This window comes from Bufo gargarizans, chromosome 6 (assembly GCF_014858855.1).
Source record: "Bufo gargarizans isolate SCDJY-AF-19 chromosome 6, ASM1485885v1, whole genome shotgun sequence".
In the NCBI taxonomy this organism is placed as follows: domain Eukaryota; kingdom Metazoa; phylum Chordata; class Amphibia; order Anura; family Bufonidae; genus Bufo; species Bufo gargarizans.
Window position 1 is genome coordinate 330,431,724 of NC_058085.1, and position 14,174 is coordinate 330,445,897.

General features: G+C 45.9%; 1 protein-coding gene across 3 annotated transcripts in view; it reads left to right on the top strand.

Annotated features, from left to right (window-relative positions):
- The window catches only part of LOC122939885 (alpha-2-macroglobulin-like), a 191,167-nt gene that overhangs the window by 111,418 nt on the left and 65,575 nt on the right, over nt 1–14,174 (top strand). For all 3 annotated transcript variants that reach the window (XM_044296070.1, XM_044296071.1, XM_044296072.1), the window contains exon 15: nt 8,270–8,419. In XM_044296070.1, coding sequence (XP_044152005.1) covers nt 8,270–8,419 — 150 coding nt within the window. The remainder of the gene's footprint in view (nt 1–8,269; nt 8,420–14,174) is intronic.

The window sequence follows — 14,174 nt, forward strand, 5'->3', positions numbered from 1 at the left end:
ACCAACAGTATACAGCCCCCCACAGTATACAGCCCCCCACAGTATACAGTACAGCAGTATAGCACTCCACAGTATACAGCACCCACAGTATACAGTATACAGCCCCCCACAGTATACAGCCCACCACAGTATACAGTACAGCGGTATAGCACTCCACAATATACAGCACCCAGAGTATACAGTATACAACCCCCCACAGTATACAAGCCCTCACACTATACAGCACCCCACTATACAGTAGTTTACAGTATATTAGCATAACAACCCCTGTCACCTTTTTCTGATGTAATATTCACTAAAAAAGCTCCACAGTTAAGGCAAACTTCTACAGCAACACTCCTGGTAGAAAGGACCTTGATGACCTCATAGCAATGTGACCAGTAATATTGCTGGGTTACTGGTCACATGGTGATGATGTCATATAAGGTCCTAGAGAATCACATCTCTCACAGTGCGCTGCCTGGAGTGACGGCAGGCATGGCAGCACCCCCTGTGTAGCTGACAGCCTGACACCCGGGGCAGTGGCAAGCAGGGCTCAAGAGGCAGCTGCCTTGGGCCCCCCAGGAGCAACTGGGCCCGGGGCAGCTGCCCCTTTTGCCCCTTGTTAAAGACGGCCCTGATCCTATTACACCTTGCTGCACTGACTGCGGATCCAAATTGCCATTATACTGCTGCTTTCAGGTTTGCAATAGATGATACCTCTGTAATGCCAGCAAACCATTCTCTGTGTGTTGCAGTTATATGTTCTAAAGCCTTTTTTGTCATGTATTAGTGGCAAAAACAGTTCAGCGGTGCAGTTATATGTTCTAAAGCTTTTTTAGCATGTATTAGTGAGAAAAAAAGGGCTTATTAGCTGTGGTGAAGTAAGAAAATTACAGCCTTTTTTGGGGTGTATTATTGGCAAAAAAAGTTTGCCGTTCAGCGGTGCAGTTATATGTTCTAAAGCCTTTTTGGTGTGTATTAGTGGCAAACAAAAGGGCTTCTTAGCCATTGTGTGGTGAAGTGACAAAATTACAGCCTTTTTGGCGTGTATTAGTGGCAAAACAAAATTTTGGGGCCGTTTAGCAGTGCAGTTATATGTTCTAAAGCCTTTTTTGGTGTGTATAAGTGGTAAAAAAAAAAGTCTTATTGGCCGTTGTATGGTGAAGTGAGAAAATAACAGCCATTTTTCCGTGTATTAGTGGCAAAAAAAAGTATTATTTGCCATTCAGCGATGCAGTTTTATGTTCTAAAGCCGTTCTTGGCATGTATTAGTGGCAAAAACGGGCTTATTAACCGTTGTGTGGTGAAGTGAGAAAATTACAGCCCTTTTTGGCGTGTGTTAGTGGCAAAAAAAAATATTATTTGCCGTTCAGTGCTGCAGTTATATATTCTAAAGCCTTTTTTGGCGTGTATTAGTGGCAAAAAAGTATTATTTGCTGTTGTGTGGTGAAGTGACAAAATTACAGCCTATTTTGGGGTGTATTAATTTCCTTTTTATTTACTTATTTGATCTAACAGTGTGTCAGAGAGAGAAGTGACAGGCCCTGCACAGGGGAGGGGCACATACCTAAATGTTTCTGGCGCAGGCACAGTTTGCAGCACAGTAAGGGGGCGTGGCAGCAGGGGTCACTTCGATAGGCCTGAGCTCCCAATGTTATTTAGCGGTCGTGTCTTGACCAGCAACGCAGCGGTTCTTGAATGGTTTACTCGGTCATCCACTTTGTCCCAAGTGAAATCAGACTCCCCCAGCCAAGAGTCAGTGGGTTTGTCAGATACAGCCCTAAGTTGGCATGGTCCGGGAGCAGGCCCAGTGCCCTAACCTGTCTTCAACCAGCCTCTGTCCTTTGCTGTTCCCTCAGCCAGAGAAGTATTATATGCTGTGGGCTCAGCTCCACTATACAGCGAGGACAAGCTACTAGAGAACAGTCAGCAGCTACTGCCCAGCCAAGATCTGGAGGAGACATCCGTTGCTTCCTCCGGTAGGCGGGCAAGTAGTGATGAGGAGAGTGGCGTGGGATCTGGTGTTGCGAGCAGTCAGGCTGCTTGCTCAGAGACCGTTGAGGAGGACATCAGTGACGTGCAGACAGTACTCGATGATGTAGTCGAATGCAATTGGGAGCCAAGTGATGAAGGGGCTTCATCGTCATCGGGAGAAGAGGGTGGCAGATTGCGCGTGAGGCAGCGGCAAAGTCGGTAGCGTGGCCGGGAGTCATAATCTTCGCAGGAGCCTACCTGCCCAAAAAGTAGTGTTGCAGCAGCAGTAGCAGTCAGTCAGTGTGGAGTTTTGGGGATAAAATCACCTACTCAGTGATGTGGCAGTTTTTTGTTAAGCCACCGGAGGAGGTGAACATGGTCATTTACCGAATCTGTGGGCAGAAGGTGAAGTGTGGACAGGGTGCAAATGTTGACACCACGGCCCAGCATCCCCAGTGGCACGCACCCGATTTGAGGCAGTAAAGGCTCCACCACCTCAGCCGAAGGGAGCTGTCTGTCCTTTCCATCATCTTCCAGTCCTGATGCTCCTGCTCCTTGTCCTCCTACTCCTCGTCAGTCATTCCATCAGGAATCGATCAATGAAGCGATTGCCAAGAGACAACAGTATGCACGCACTTATCCAACGGCACAGAAGCTGAACGTGCTCCTGGCTAAGTTGCTGGTGCTGCAGTCCCTCCCTTTCAAAGTGGTGGACTCTGCACCTTTCAGAGAACTTATGGCTTGTGCCGAGCCGAGGTCGAGAGTCCCAAGCCGCCATTTCTTTGACAAACAGGTAGTATCAGCCCTGCACAAATATGTAGAACAGAAGGTGGGCCAGTTGTTGATCCTGTCGGTGTCTGCCAAAGTGCACAGCAGCGCCAACATGTGGAGTTGTAACTACGGTCAAGGACAATATATGACCGTTATGGCCCACTGGGTGAATGAGGTTCCTGCCCAGCCAAACCAGCAATTTGGCCAGGTGACACCACTTCCGCCTCCACGTTCTCACGCCGTTGGTCCTGCGTCAATGTCCACCATTGCCACCTCATCGACCACCATGTCCTCAGCCTCCACTGCAGGGACAATTTGCAGTGATCCTCCAGCATACAACATGTGAAGGGCATGGCGGTGTCACGCTGTTCTACACCTCGTTTACCTGGGCGAATGGAGTAACACAGGGGAGGAACTGCTCCGTGTCCTTCATCAAGAAATCGAACCCTGGCTTTCTCTGCGAAAAATCAAAATCGGAACCATGGTGACCGACAACGGGAAGAACATAGTGTCGGCGCCGCGTCAAGGAGAGCTAAGCCATGCGCCCTGCATGGCGCACGTGTTCAATCTGGTTGTCAAGCAGTTGCTGAAGTCTTCCACCCATCTGCAAGACATCCTAAAAATGTCCAGGAACTTTGCATGCGCTTCAGACACTCATACACCGGCAAGCACACCCTTCTTGAGCTGCAGCGCAAGAATGGTGTCCCCCAACATAGGCTGCTATGCGACGTTTCCACCCATTGGAATTCCACCCTCCATATGTTGGACCGACTATACGAACAGAGAAAGGCCATAAACGATTTCTTGTTGATCCAAGCGGACAGGAGTACTCACCTGTGTAACTTCGATGTCAGCCAGTGGTAGCTCATGCGTGACACCTGCTGTTTGCTCAGGCTCTTTTAGGATGCCACGTTATTTGTCAGTTGCCAGGACTACAAGATGAACGTCATTCCACTGCTTTATATCCTGGAACATATGCTGGTAAACCTGGCTGGTCAGGGCACTGGAGACGTGGCGCTTACATCTCACGGCCACATGAGACCTGTGGAGGCTGAACTGGAGGAGGACGAAGACATTGGAGCACAAGCAATGTGTAGCAAAATAGGTGGTTTTTCTGCACAGGTGACAGTAGAGGAGCAGGAGCAGCCAGAGGAGCAAGAGGAATATGAGGAAAACGAGGCAGATGACCCAGGAACACCGTGGCAGTATGCAGTGGAGATAGAGGCAGGGAGTCCCTCCGAGTCACTTGCGAAAATGACCCGCTGCATGCTCACTTGCTTGGGTACTGAATTGTCCCCTTTCGGCAGCGGAATGACTTCTGGCTCTCCACCTTGTTGGACCCTCGCTACTTGTCCAAAATGGGGACCTTTTTTACACCTGCTGAGAGCCAGGACAAACTAAACTACTATAGAGACATATCTGCGCCATCGTCCATCATCTCGCAGGTCTTACCGGGGAGGCCCTCTGCTCTCTCGTTCCACTGCCATGGCTGCTGTGGTGGGTTGTGGGCCATAGAGCAGTACCAGCTCCATCAGCAGCAGCTTGAGTCTACAGTCGATGATGAGCGGCTTTCTTAACCCGCCTAGTGAAGAAACTACTCACCAGCAGCAGAAGCTAAACCTGTAGCAGAACCTGAACCAGCAGGTGATGGCATACTTGGACAGCACCTTGCCACTTCACATTAAATATCCACTGGACTACTCGGTAGCCAAACTGGATTTGTGGCCACAACTGGCCGAGTTTGCCCTAGAAAAGCTGTCCTGCCCAGCCAGTAGTGTGGCATCAGAGAGGGTGTTTAGTGCGGCAGGGGCCATAGTTACCCCAAGGAGAACTTGCCTGTCCACCCAAAATGCAGAGAGACTGACCTTTCTGAAGATGAATCAGGCGTGGATCAGCCAGGATTTCCACCCACCAATGCCTGATGCATCAGATTAGATCATCCATACTACTTCACCCAAACCTTGACAAAAGAGACTGGTTTCTTCTGGCTGCCTGCCTCAGCTACTCTTCTGATGCTGCCACCCGCCTGATGCCACACATCTGCTGCCAAGTGCTCTTTCTTACACCCACCATCGTCAGCGGGTACTATTAGTGCCACCCACCTCCCCACTCTGTAACGGGGTTACTCTGTGGTCTCACCACTCAGGTCTCCTCATGCTGCTGCTTCTGCCACCTCCACACTCTGTCATTGTGCCACTCAGTGGCCTCCTCATGATGCTGTTGCCACATCCACGCTGTCACCTTGCAAGTCTGTGGCCTCCTCATGCTGCTGCTGCCACTTCCACACTCTGTCATTGTGCCACTCTGTGGTCTCCTTATGCTGTTGCCACATCCGCACTCTGTCATTGTGCCACTCAGCGGCCTCCTCATGCTGCTGCGGCTGCTTCCACCTCCACACTATGTCACCTTGCCAGTCTGTGGCCTCCACATGCTGCTGCTAACTCAACACTATGTCACTGGGACACTCTGTGTCCTTCTCATGCTGCTGATGCCACCTCCACACTATGTCACCTTGCCAAGTCTGTGGCCTCCTAATGCTGCTGCTGCCACTTCCACACTATGTCACCTTGCCACTCTGTGGCTGCTCATGCTGCTGCTAAATCAACACTAAGTCGCTGGGCCACTCCGTAGCATCCTCATGCTGCTGCTAACGCAACACTATGTCACTGGGCCACTCTTTAGCCTCCTCATGCTGCTGCTGCCACCTCCACACTATGTCACCTTGCCACTCTGTGGTCTGCTCATGCTGCTGCTAACTCAACACTATGTCACTAAGCCACTCTGTGGCCTCCTCATGCTGCTGCTACCTCAACACGATGTCATTGGGCCACTCTGTGGACTTCTCAAGCGGTTCTCCCACCCTCCCTACTCCATGACTGGGCTACTATTTTGCCTTTTAGGCCTGGTTCACATCATCATTTATTTTTCCCTTCTTCTGATCTGTCAGAAAGAAGGAAAAATGAGATGCACAATGGATCCTGTCTATGTAGCAGCTGTAAGTCCTGTATGGTCCCATCAGAATTGGCTTATGATTTGGTAGCCAAAAGCAGGAGTGGGTACAAAACACAGAAGACATGCAAATATTCCATTCACGTGTCATTTCTGTTTTGCATCTACTCCTGATGGATTATGGACCAAATGCTGACCGAGTGAAGGCGGATGCTCAACAAACAAGATCAGTTTTTTGGGGGGAAATTGTTCTGACGAATTAGAGGAAGGGCAAAATAATCAGTGACGTCAACACAAACTTACTGCTGACACCCGCTCCACTCTGTCAGGGGGGCTCTAGTTGTATAAGCATTTAATAGAACAGGTTCTGTAGACATCTATGTGGAATCAGCTGATGACGATGTAAAAGGAGTGCGCTCTTTCACACTACAGTAGGATCTTGGGCCTCAGCGCGGTTCTTTATACCTGGAGCTAACGACCTGTAAGGATGAGTTCACACTTGAGTTGTTTGGTCAGTTTTGGCCCTGTGACTGCCCAAATAAGTGAAGTGTGCAGTGATCCTAAGAGCGACACCTGTCATGTGCGTGTCATACTGACTCACAGTATTGTTTCACTACCACAGCAGACTCCCTATGCGTGTTACTACAAGGCACAGTGTTCTACACCACTATACAGGCTCTCTGCAGCCAGGAAATAGCTGTTTTTAATGCGATTCGCTGCAAATAATTTCAGATCGAAACAAATATTTTCAGAAAATTCGCTCAACCGGCCGAATCGTATTTTTGAGAAATTCGCTCATCTCTACTTAAAAGTCTCTGTAGTTCATCACAGACTAAGTGCTCAAATATAACAGCACAGTCTCTGATGTCTTAGTTAATCAAAGCATTGGCATACCAGGTGCCTTCTGCTTTTTGCTGAACTCCTCTGCAGACATATGTCAATTGATTTGCTGCTTCTCACAATGACTTGCCACTCTCAGCAGTTTCTGACTCTCTGATACCTTTTATTTACCTAACTGAACTTGGGATGATGCAACCCCCATGCAATCTCCAGTGCTCTGGAGTAGACTATGTACCTTCTGGTTTTCTTCTGTGCTCTGCACCACACTCTCCTCTGCTCTCTGCACACACAGCCTTAAATCAGACTACCCACTTCTTATGTAGTGCCCTCTAGCACGGGTTACATCTTCTTCCACTAGATTTACAGTTGCTATCTAGGCAACATTTGGAGTATATTGCATAGTGATTAAATCTTGGGGGCAATCTCCTGAAATTAGGCCTCTGTGATGGTCACACCTGCGATTGGTCTTCCAAAGGGACAGTTTTTTTTATTCTTTCGTCCACAGGTGAGAGGCGCTGCTCTGTGCTCTCACTTTGAACTCTGACAAATGGGGATTAGGCTGTTGCACCATTTTACAAGGTGTAGACTCTCTACCTGACTTACAGTTTAGTTCTGTGTGACCACTGTCAATTTCTAGTTAACAGTAAAAGTGCCCGGGCCTTCCGACCTCAATAAAATGGTCACTGTTACTAAGGGACACAATACTAGCATGGAAGATACTGAGGAAACACTTTCATCTATCATATCAGATTTCCAAACATTTACCATTGATGCGTAACCCTGGTTTTGAGCCGGGTAGTAATGACAAACTCTTTCAGAAATGGATACAAAAATGGGTAACAAAATTGGGGGATGTGTTTAAAGAAGGAGAAAATCGCTGGGCCACGCTGCAAGAACTGGAGGAAAGATGGGGATTGAGGGGATCTAACTACCTACCGTTTCTGCAAGTTAAAGGGAACCTGTCACTGGGATTTTGTGTATAGAGCTGAGGACATGGGCTGCTAGATGGCCGCTAGCACATCCGCAATACCCAGTCCCCTTAGCTCTGTGTGTTTTATTGTGTAAAAAAACAATTTTATAGATATGCTAATTAACCTGAGATGAGTCCTGTCCCTGACTCATCTCACATACAGGACACATCTCAGGTTAATTTGCATATGTATCAAATCAGTTTTTTTTACACAATAAAAGCACACAGAGCTATGGGGACTGGGTATTGCGGATGTGCTAGCGGCCATCTAGCAACCCATGTCCTCAGCTCTATACCCAAAATCCTGGTGACAGGTTCCCTTTAAGAACTACTGTAGAAATCTTTCTAGGGATCTCTCTCAGGAGTGGAAGCAAAATGAGTTTGATTCTCTCCTCAGTATTAAGATTAGACCCACAATAAATTTACTTTATCAATTGTTACGGGACAAATGGAGATCAAAGGATCGCAAGAAAATGTTCAATAAATGCTCCTGCTCCGTACAGTATTGGAACGAAGTTTTATGCAAATCGACTTCAGATGTTTCATCCGAAGTCGATTCACTCATCCCTAATTAATATTATAGTTGGCTTTAGTCCACCTTTGGCAGCTATAACTAATGTCCTGATGATGGGGCTGTTCAGTGGGAGAAAGTGATGTAACGGAGTAGGCTGTGGGGATTTCCTATGGGTCTCAGATCTTAGTATTCATATGGTGAGGTTAGTTCTTTGAGTACATTGTATCTTTGCAGTCCTGCTATGGTGTATAATTTCTCTCTATTGACAGGTATCAGTCAAATTCCTCCCGGGTGAAGTTCTTCCAAAATCAGATGTGTCTCTCCAGGTTGAGGCGGCTCCTGGATCTCTCTGTGGTCTGCGAGTGGTGGATAAGAGTGTGGTACTGATGAAACCAGACAATGAGCTAACCGCTACTAAAGTAATTCATTTGCACAGTCTTTTTTTATTCTGTTAACAGATGTAAGCACGTGAGTAGAGTTGAGCGAACACCTGGATGTTCGGGTTCGAGAAGTTCGGCCGAACATCCCGGAAATGTTCGGGTTCGGGATCCGAACCCGATCCGAACTTCGTCCCGAACCCGAACCCCATTGAAGTCAATGGGGACCCGAACTTTTCGGCACTAAAAAGGCTGTAAAACAGCCCAGGAAAGAGCTAGAGGGCTGCAAAAGGCAGCAACATGTAGGTAAATCCCCTGCAAACAAATGTGGATAGGGAAATGAATAAAAATAAAAATTAAATAAATAAAAATTAACCAAAATCAATTGGAGAGAGGTTCCATAGCAGAGAATCTGGCTTCCCGTCACCCACCACTGGAACAGTCCATTCTCAGATATTTAGGCCCCGGCACCCAGGCAGAGGAGAGAGGTCCCGTAACAGAGAATCTGTCTTCATGTCAGCAGAGAATTAGTCTGCATGTCATAGCAGAGAATGAGGCTTCACGTCAGCCACCACTGCAACAGTCCATTGGCATATATTTAGGCCCAGCACCCAGGCAGAGGAGAGAGGTCCCGTAACAGACAATCTGGCTTCATGTCAGCAGAGAATCAGTCTGCATGTCATAGCAGAGAATCAGGCTTCACGTCACCCACCACTGCAACAGTCCATTGTCATAAATTTAGGCCCAGCACTAGTGTTGAGCGGCATGTCCCATATTCGAATTCGCGAAATTTTGTGAATATTCGAAAGAATATTCGTAAAATATTCGCGATTATTCAAATTCGTTATTATTTCGCATATGCGATAATTCGAATTTTCGCATCGCATAATACATATGCTATGCAAAATTCACATGTGCGCTAATGAAATCGCCTTACGAAGATTCGCAACTCAATTCAATCACTAATGTATGAATGCAATGCCCTTTGCCTCTGTTCTGGGACAAGTGTAGATATTCGCATGTGCGCTAATAAAATCGCCTTACGAAGATTCGCACCTCAATCACTTTCTAGGGAATGTGAGACTTTTGGGAATCAATCGAGATACAGTGGGGGGTGATGACAGTAGTTGACAGAGTACAGATCAATGTAATCTGTAAGGTGGAAAGTAAAATAAAAAATACGAATATTCGTAAATCGAATTTTACGAAGTTCTACGTATTCGCGAATATGGTGCTATACTATATGAATGCACAGGCCTTTGCCTCTCTGTTCTGGGGACAAGTGTAGATATTTGCATTTGCGTTAATAAAATCGCCTTACGAAGATTCGCAGCTCAATTCAATCACTAATGTATGAATGCAAAGCCCTTTGCCTCTGTTCTGGGACAAGTGTAGATATTCGCATGTGCGCTAATAAAATCGCCTTACGAAGATTCGCAACTCAATTCACTAATGTATGAATGCAAAGCCCTTTGCCTCTGTTCTGGGACGTGCCGATATTCGCATGTGCGCTAATAAAATCGCCTTACGAAGATTCGCAACTCAATTCACTAATGTATGAATGCAAAGCCCTTTGCCTCTGTTCTGGGACGTGCCGATATTCGCATGTGCGCTAATAAAATCGCCTTACGAAGATTCGCAACTCAATTCACTAATGTATGAATGCAAAGCCCTTTGCCTCTGTTCTGGGACGTGCCGATATTCGCATGTGCGCTAATAAAATCGCCTTACGAAGATTCGCAACTCAATTCACTAATGTATGAATGCAAAGCCCTTTGCCTCTGTTCTGGGACAAGTGTAGATATTCGCATGTGCGCTAATAAAATCGCCTTACGAAGATTCGCAACTCAATCACTTTCTAGGGAATGTGAGACTTTTGGGAATCAATCGAGATACAGTGGGGGGTGATGACAGTAGTTGACAGAGTACAGATCAATGTAATCTGTAAGGTGGAAAGTAAAATAAAAAATACGAATATTCGTAAATCGAATTTTACGAAGTTCTACGTATTCGCGAATATGGTGCTATACTATATGAATGCACAGGCCTTTGCCTCTCTGTTCTGGGGACAAGTGTAGATATTTGCATTTGCGTTAATAAAATCGCCTTACGAAGATTCGCAGCTCAATTCAATCACTAATGTATGAATGCAAAGCCCTTTGCCTCTGTTCTGGGACGTGCCGATATTCGCATGTGCGCTAATAAAATCGCCTTACGAAGATTCGCAACTCAATTCACTAATGTATGAATGCAAAGCCCTTTGCCTCTGTTCTGGGACGTGCCGATATTCGCATGTGCGCTAATAAAATCGCCTTACGAAGATTCGCAACTCAATTCACTAATGTATGAATGCAAAGCCCTTTGCCTCTGTTCTGGGACGTGCCGATATTCGCATGTGCGCTAATAAAATCGCCTTACGAAGATTCGCGCCTCAATCACTTTCTAGGCAATGTGAGTAAGATCTGAGCTGTTGGACCTTTGGGAAACAATCAATTATATGTGTACTGTAATTTTGTGGGGGGGGGAAAAAACAAAAAACGAATATTCGTTTTTACGAATATATAGCACTATATTCGAAATATTCGCGAAATCGCGAAGTTGCGATATTCGCGAAAAAAATTTGCTTTTCGAATATTCGCGCTCAACACTACCCAGCACCCAGGCAGAGGAGAGAGGTCCCGTAACAGACAATCTGGCTTCATGTCAGCAGAGAATCAGTCTGCATGTCATAGCAGAGAATGAGGCTTCACGTCAGCCACCACTGCAACAGTCCATTGGCATATATTTAGGCCCAGCACCCAGGCAGAGGAGAGAGGTCCCGTAACAGACAATCTGGCTTCATGTCAGCAGAGAATCAGTCTTCATATCATAGCAGAGAATCAGGCTTCACGTCACCCACCACTGTAAGAGTCCATTTTCATAAATTTAGGCCCAGCACACAGGCAGAGGAGAGAGGTCCCGTAACAGAGGATCTGGCTTCATGTCAGCAGAGAATCAGTCTGCATGTCATAGCAGAGAATCAGGCTTCACATCACCCAACATTGGAACAGTCCATTGGCATATATTTAGGCCCCGGCACCCAGACAGAGGAGAGGTTCATTCAACTTTGGGTAGCCTCGCAATATAATGGTAAAATGAAAATAAAAATAGGATTGAATGAGGAAGTGCCCTGGAGTCCAATAATATATGGTTAAGGGGAGGTAGTTAATGTCTAATCTGGACAAGGGACGGACAGATCCTGTGGGATCCATGCCTGGTTCATTTTTATGAACGTCAGCTTGTCCACATTGGCTGTAGACAGGCGGCTGCGTTTGAGGCCTAGTATTTAGGCGCTGGGTGACCGGTATGGATTTAGTGACAGAATTAGACTTGGAAATGCACAGAAGCGTGTGTGTGTGAAGTTATTCTGAATGACCCTATGTGCACCTTCAATATTATATACCCTTTTAGGGATAGATTTCAAATAGCTCTGATATAGCAGAAACCACTAAATTATGAAATTGCTAAATTGGGAATTGTACTTCAACCCAGAACAAAAAATGTGCTTTGACGGGCACTAAATAACTTTCCCAGCTACAACAGGACAACGGTAACGAGAGATTTAGAGGGATTTAAATTTGAGGCCTAGTATTTAGGCGCTGGGTGACAGGTATGGGTTTAGTGACAGAATTAGACTTGGAAATACACAGTAGCGGGTGTGTGTGAAGTTATTCTGAATGACCCTATGTGCACCTTCAATATTATATACCCTTTTAGGGATAGATTTCAAATAGCTCTGATATAGCAGAAACCACTAAATTATGAAATTGCTAAATTGGGAATTGTACTTCAACCCAGAACAAAAAATGTGCTTTGACGGACACTAAATATCTTGCCCAGCAACAACAGTACAGCGGTGGGTAACGAGAGATTTAGAGGGAATTAAATTTGAGGCCTAGTATTTAGGCGCTGGGTCACCGGTATGGATTTAGTGACAGAATTAGACTTGGAAATGCACAGAAGCGTGTGTGTGAAGTTATTCTGAATGACCCTATGTGCACCTTCAATATTATATACCCTTTTTGGGATAGATTTCAAATAGCTCTGATATAGCAGGAACCACTAAATTATGAAATTGCTAAATTGGGAATTGTACTTCAACCCAGAACAAAAAATGTGCTTTGACGGGCACTAAATAACTTTCCCAGCTACAACAGGACAACGGTAACGAGAGATTTAGAGGGATTTAAATTTGAGGCCTAGTATTTAGGCGCTGGGTGACAGGTATGGGTTTAGTGACAGAATTAGACTTGGAAATACACAGTAGCGGGTGTGTGTGAAGTTATTCTGAATGACCCTATGTGCACCTTCAATATTATATACCCTTTTTGGGATAGATTTCAAATAGCTCTGATATAGCAGAAACCACTAAATTATGAAATTGCTAAATTGGGAATTGTACTTCAACCCAGAACAAAAAATGTGCTTTGACGGACACTAAATATCTTGCCCAGCAACAACAGTACAGCGGTGGGTAACGAGAGATTTAGAGGGAATTAAATTTGAGGCCTAGTATTTAGGCGCTGGGTCACCGGTATGGATTTAGTGACAGAATTAGACTTGGAAATACACAGTAGCGGGTGTGTGTGAAGTTACTCTGAATGACCCTATGTGCACCTTCAATATTATATACCCTTTTTGGGATAGATTTCAAAGAGCTCTGATATAGCAGGAACCACTAAATTATGAAATTGCTAAATTGGGAATTGTATTTCAACCCAGAACAAGAAATGTGCTTGAACGGACACTAAATAACTCGCCCAGCTACAGCACTAGGGACAGATTTAGCTGGATATAAATTTGAGGCCTAGTATTTAGGCGCTGGGTGACCGGTATGGATTTAGTGACAGAATTAGACTGGGATATGGCCAAAAAATGAACAGACTATTGCTGGTTAAATGCACTTGGTGTGACAGCTTCACCCTGATGTAGGCTTTAGCCAAAAAACAACCACACCATTGAGGGTTAAATGCACTTGGTGACAGGCGCAGCTTGCCCCTGATTTTGTATATGGCCAAAAAATGAACAGACTATTGCTGGTTAAATGCACTTGGTGTGACAGCTTCACCCTGATGTAGGCTTTAGCCAAAAAACAACCACACCATTGAGGGTTAAATGCACTTGGTGACAGGCGCAGCTTGCCCCTGATTTTGTATATGGCCAAAAAATGAACAGACTATTGCTGGTTAAATGCACTTGGTGTGACAGCTTCACCCTGATGTAGGCTTTAGCCAAAAAACAACCACACCATTGAGGGTTAAATGCACTTGGTGACAGGCGCAGCTTGCCCCTGATTTTGTATATGGCCAAAAAATGAACAGACTATTGCTGGTTAAATGCACTTGGTGTGACAGCTTCACCCTGATGTAGGCTTTAGCCAAAAAACAACCACACCATTGAGGGTTAAATGCACTTGGTCGCAGCTTGTGCTGGCGCACCACAAGACACAAAATGGCCGCCGATCACCCCAGAAAAATGAGACTGACAAACGGTCTGTGCAGCCTAAAAACAGTGAGCAATTGAGGATCAGCAGCTCAATGATCCACAGCTGCAGATCGATCAGTTAATCAAGTCCTTTGGAGGAGTTAATCTGCCTAATCTCGCCCTACTGTCGCAGCCGCAACCTCTCCCTACGCTAATCAGAGCAGAGTGACGGGCGGCGCTATGTGACTCCAGCTTAAATAGAGGCTGGGTCACATGGTGCTCTGGCCAATCACAGCCATGCCAATAGTAGGCATGGCTGTGATGGCCTCTTGGG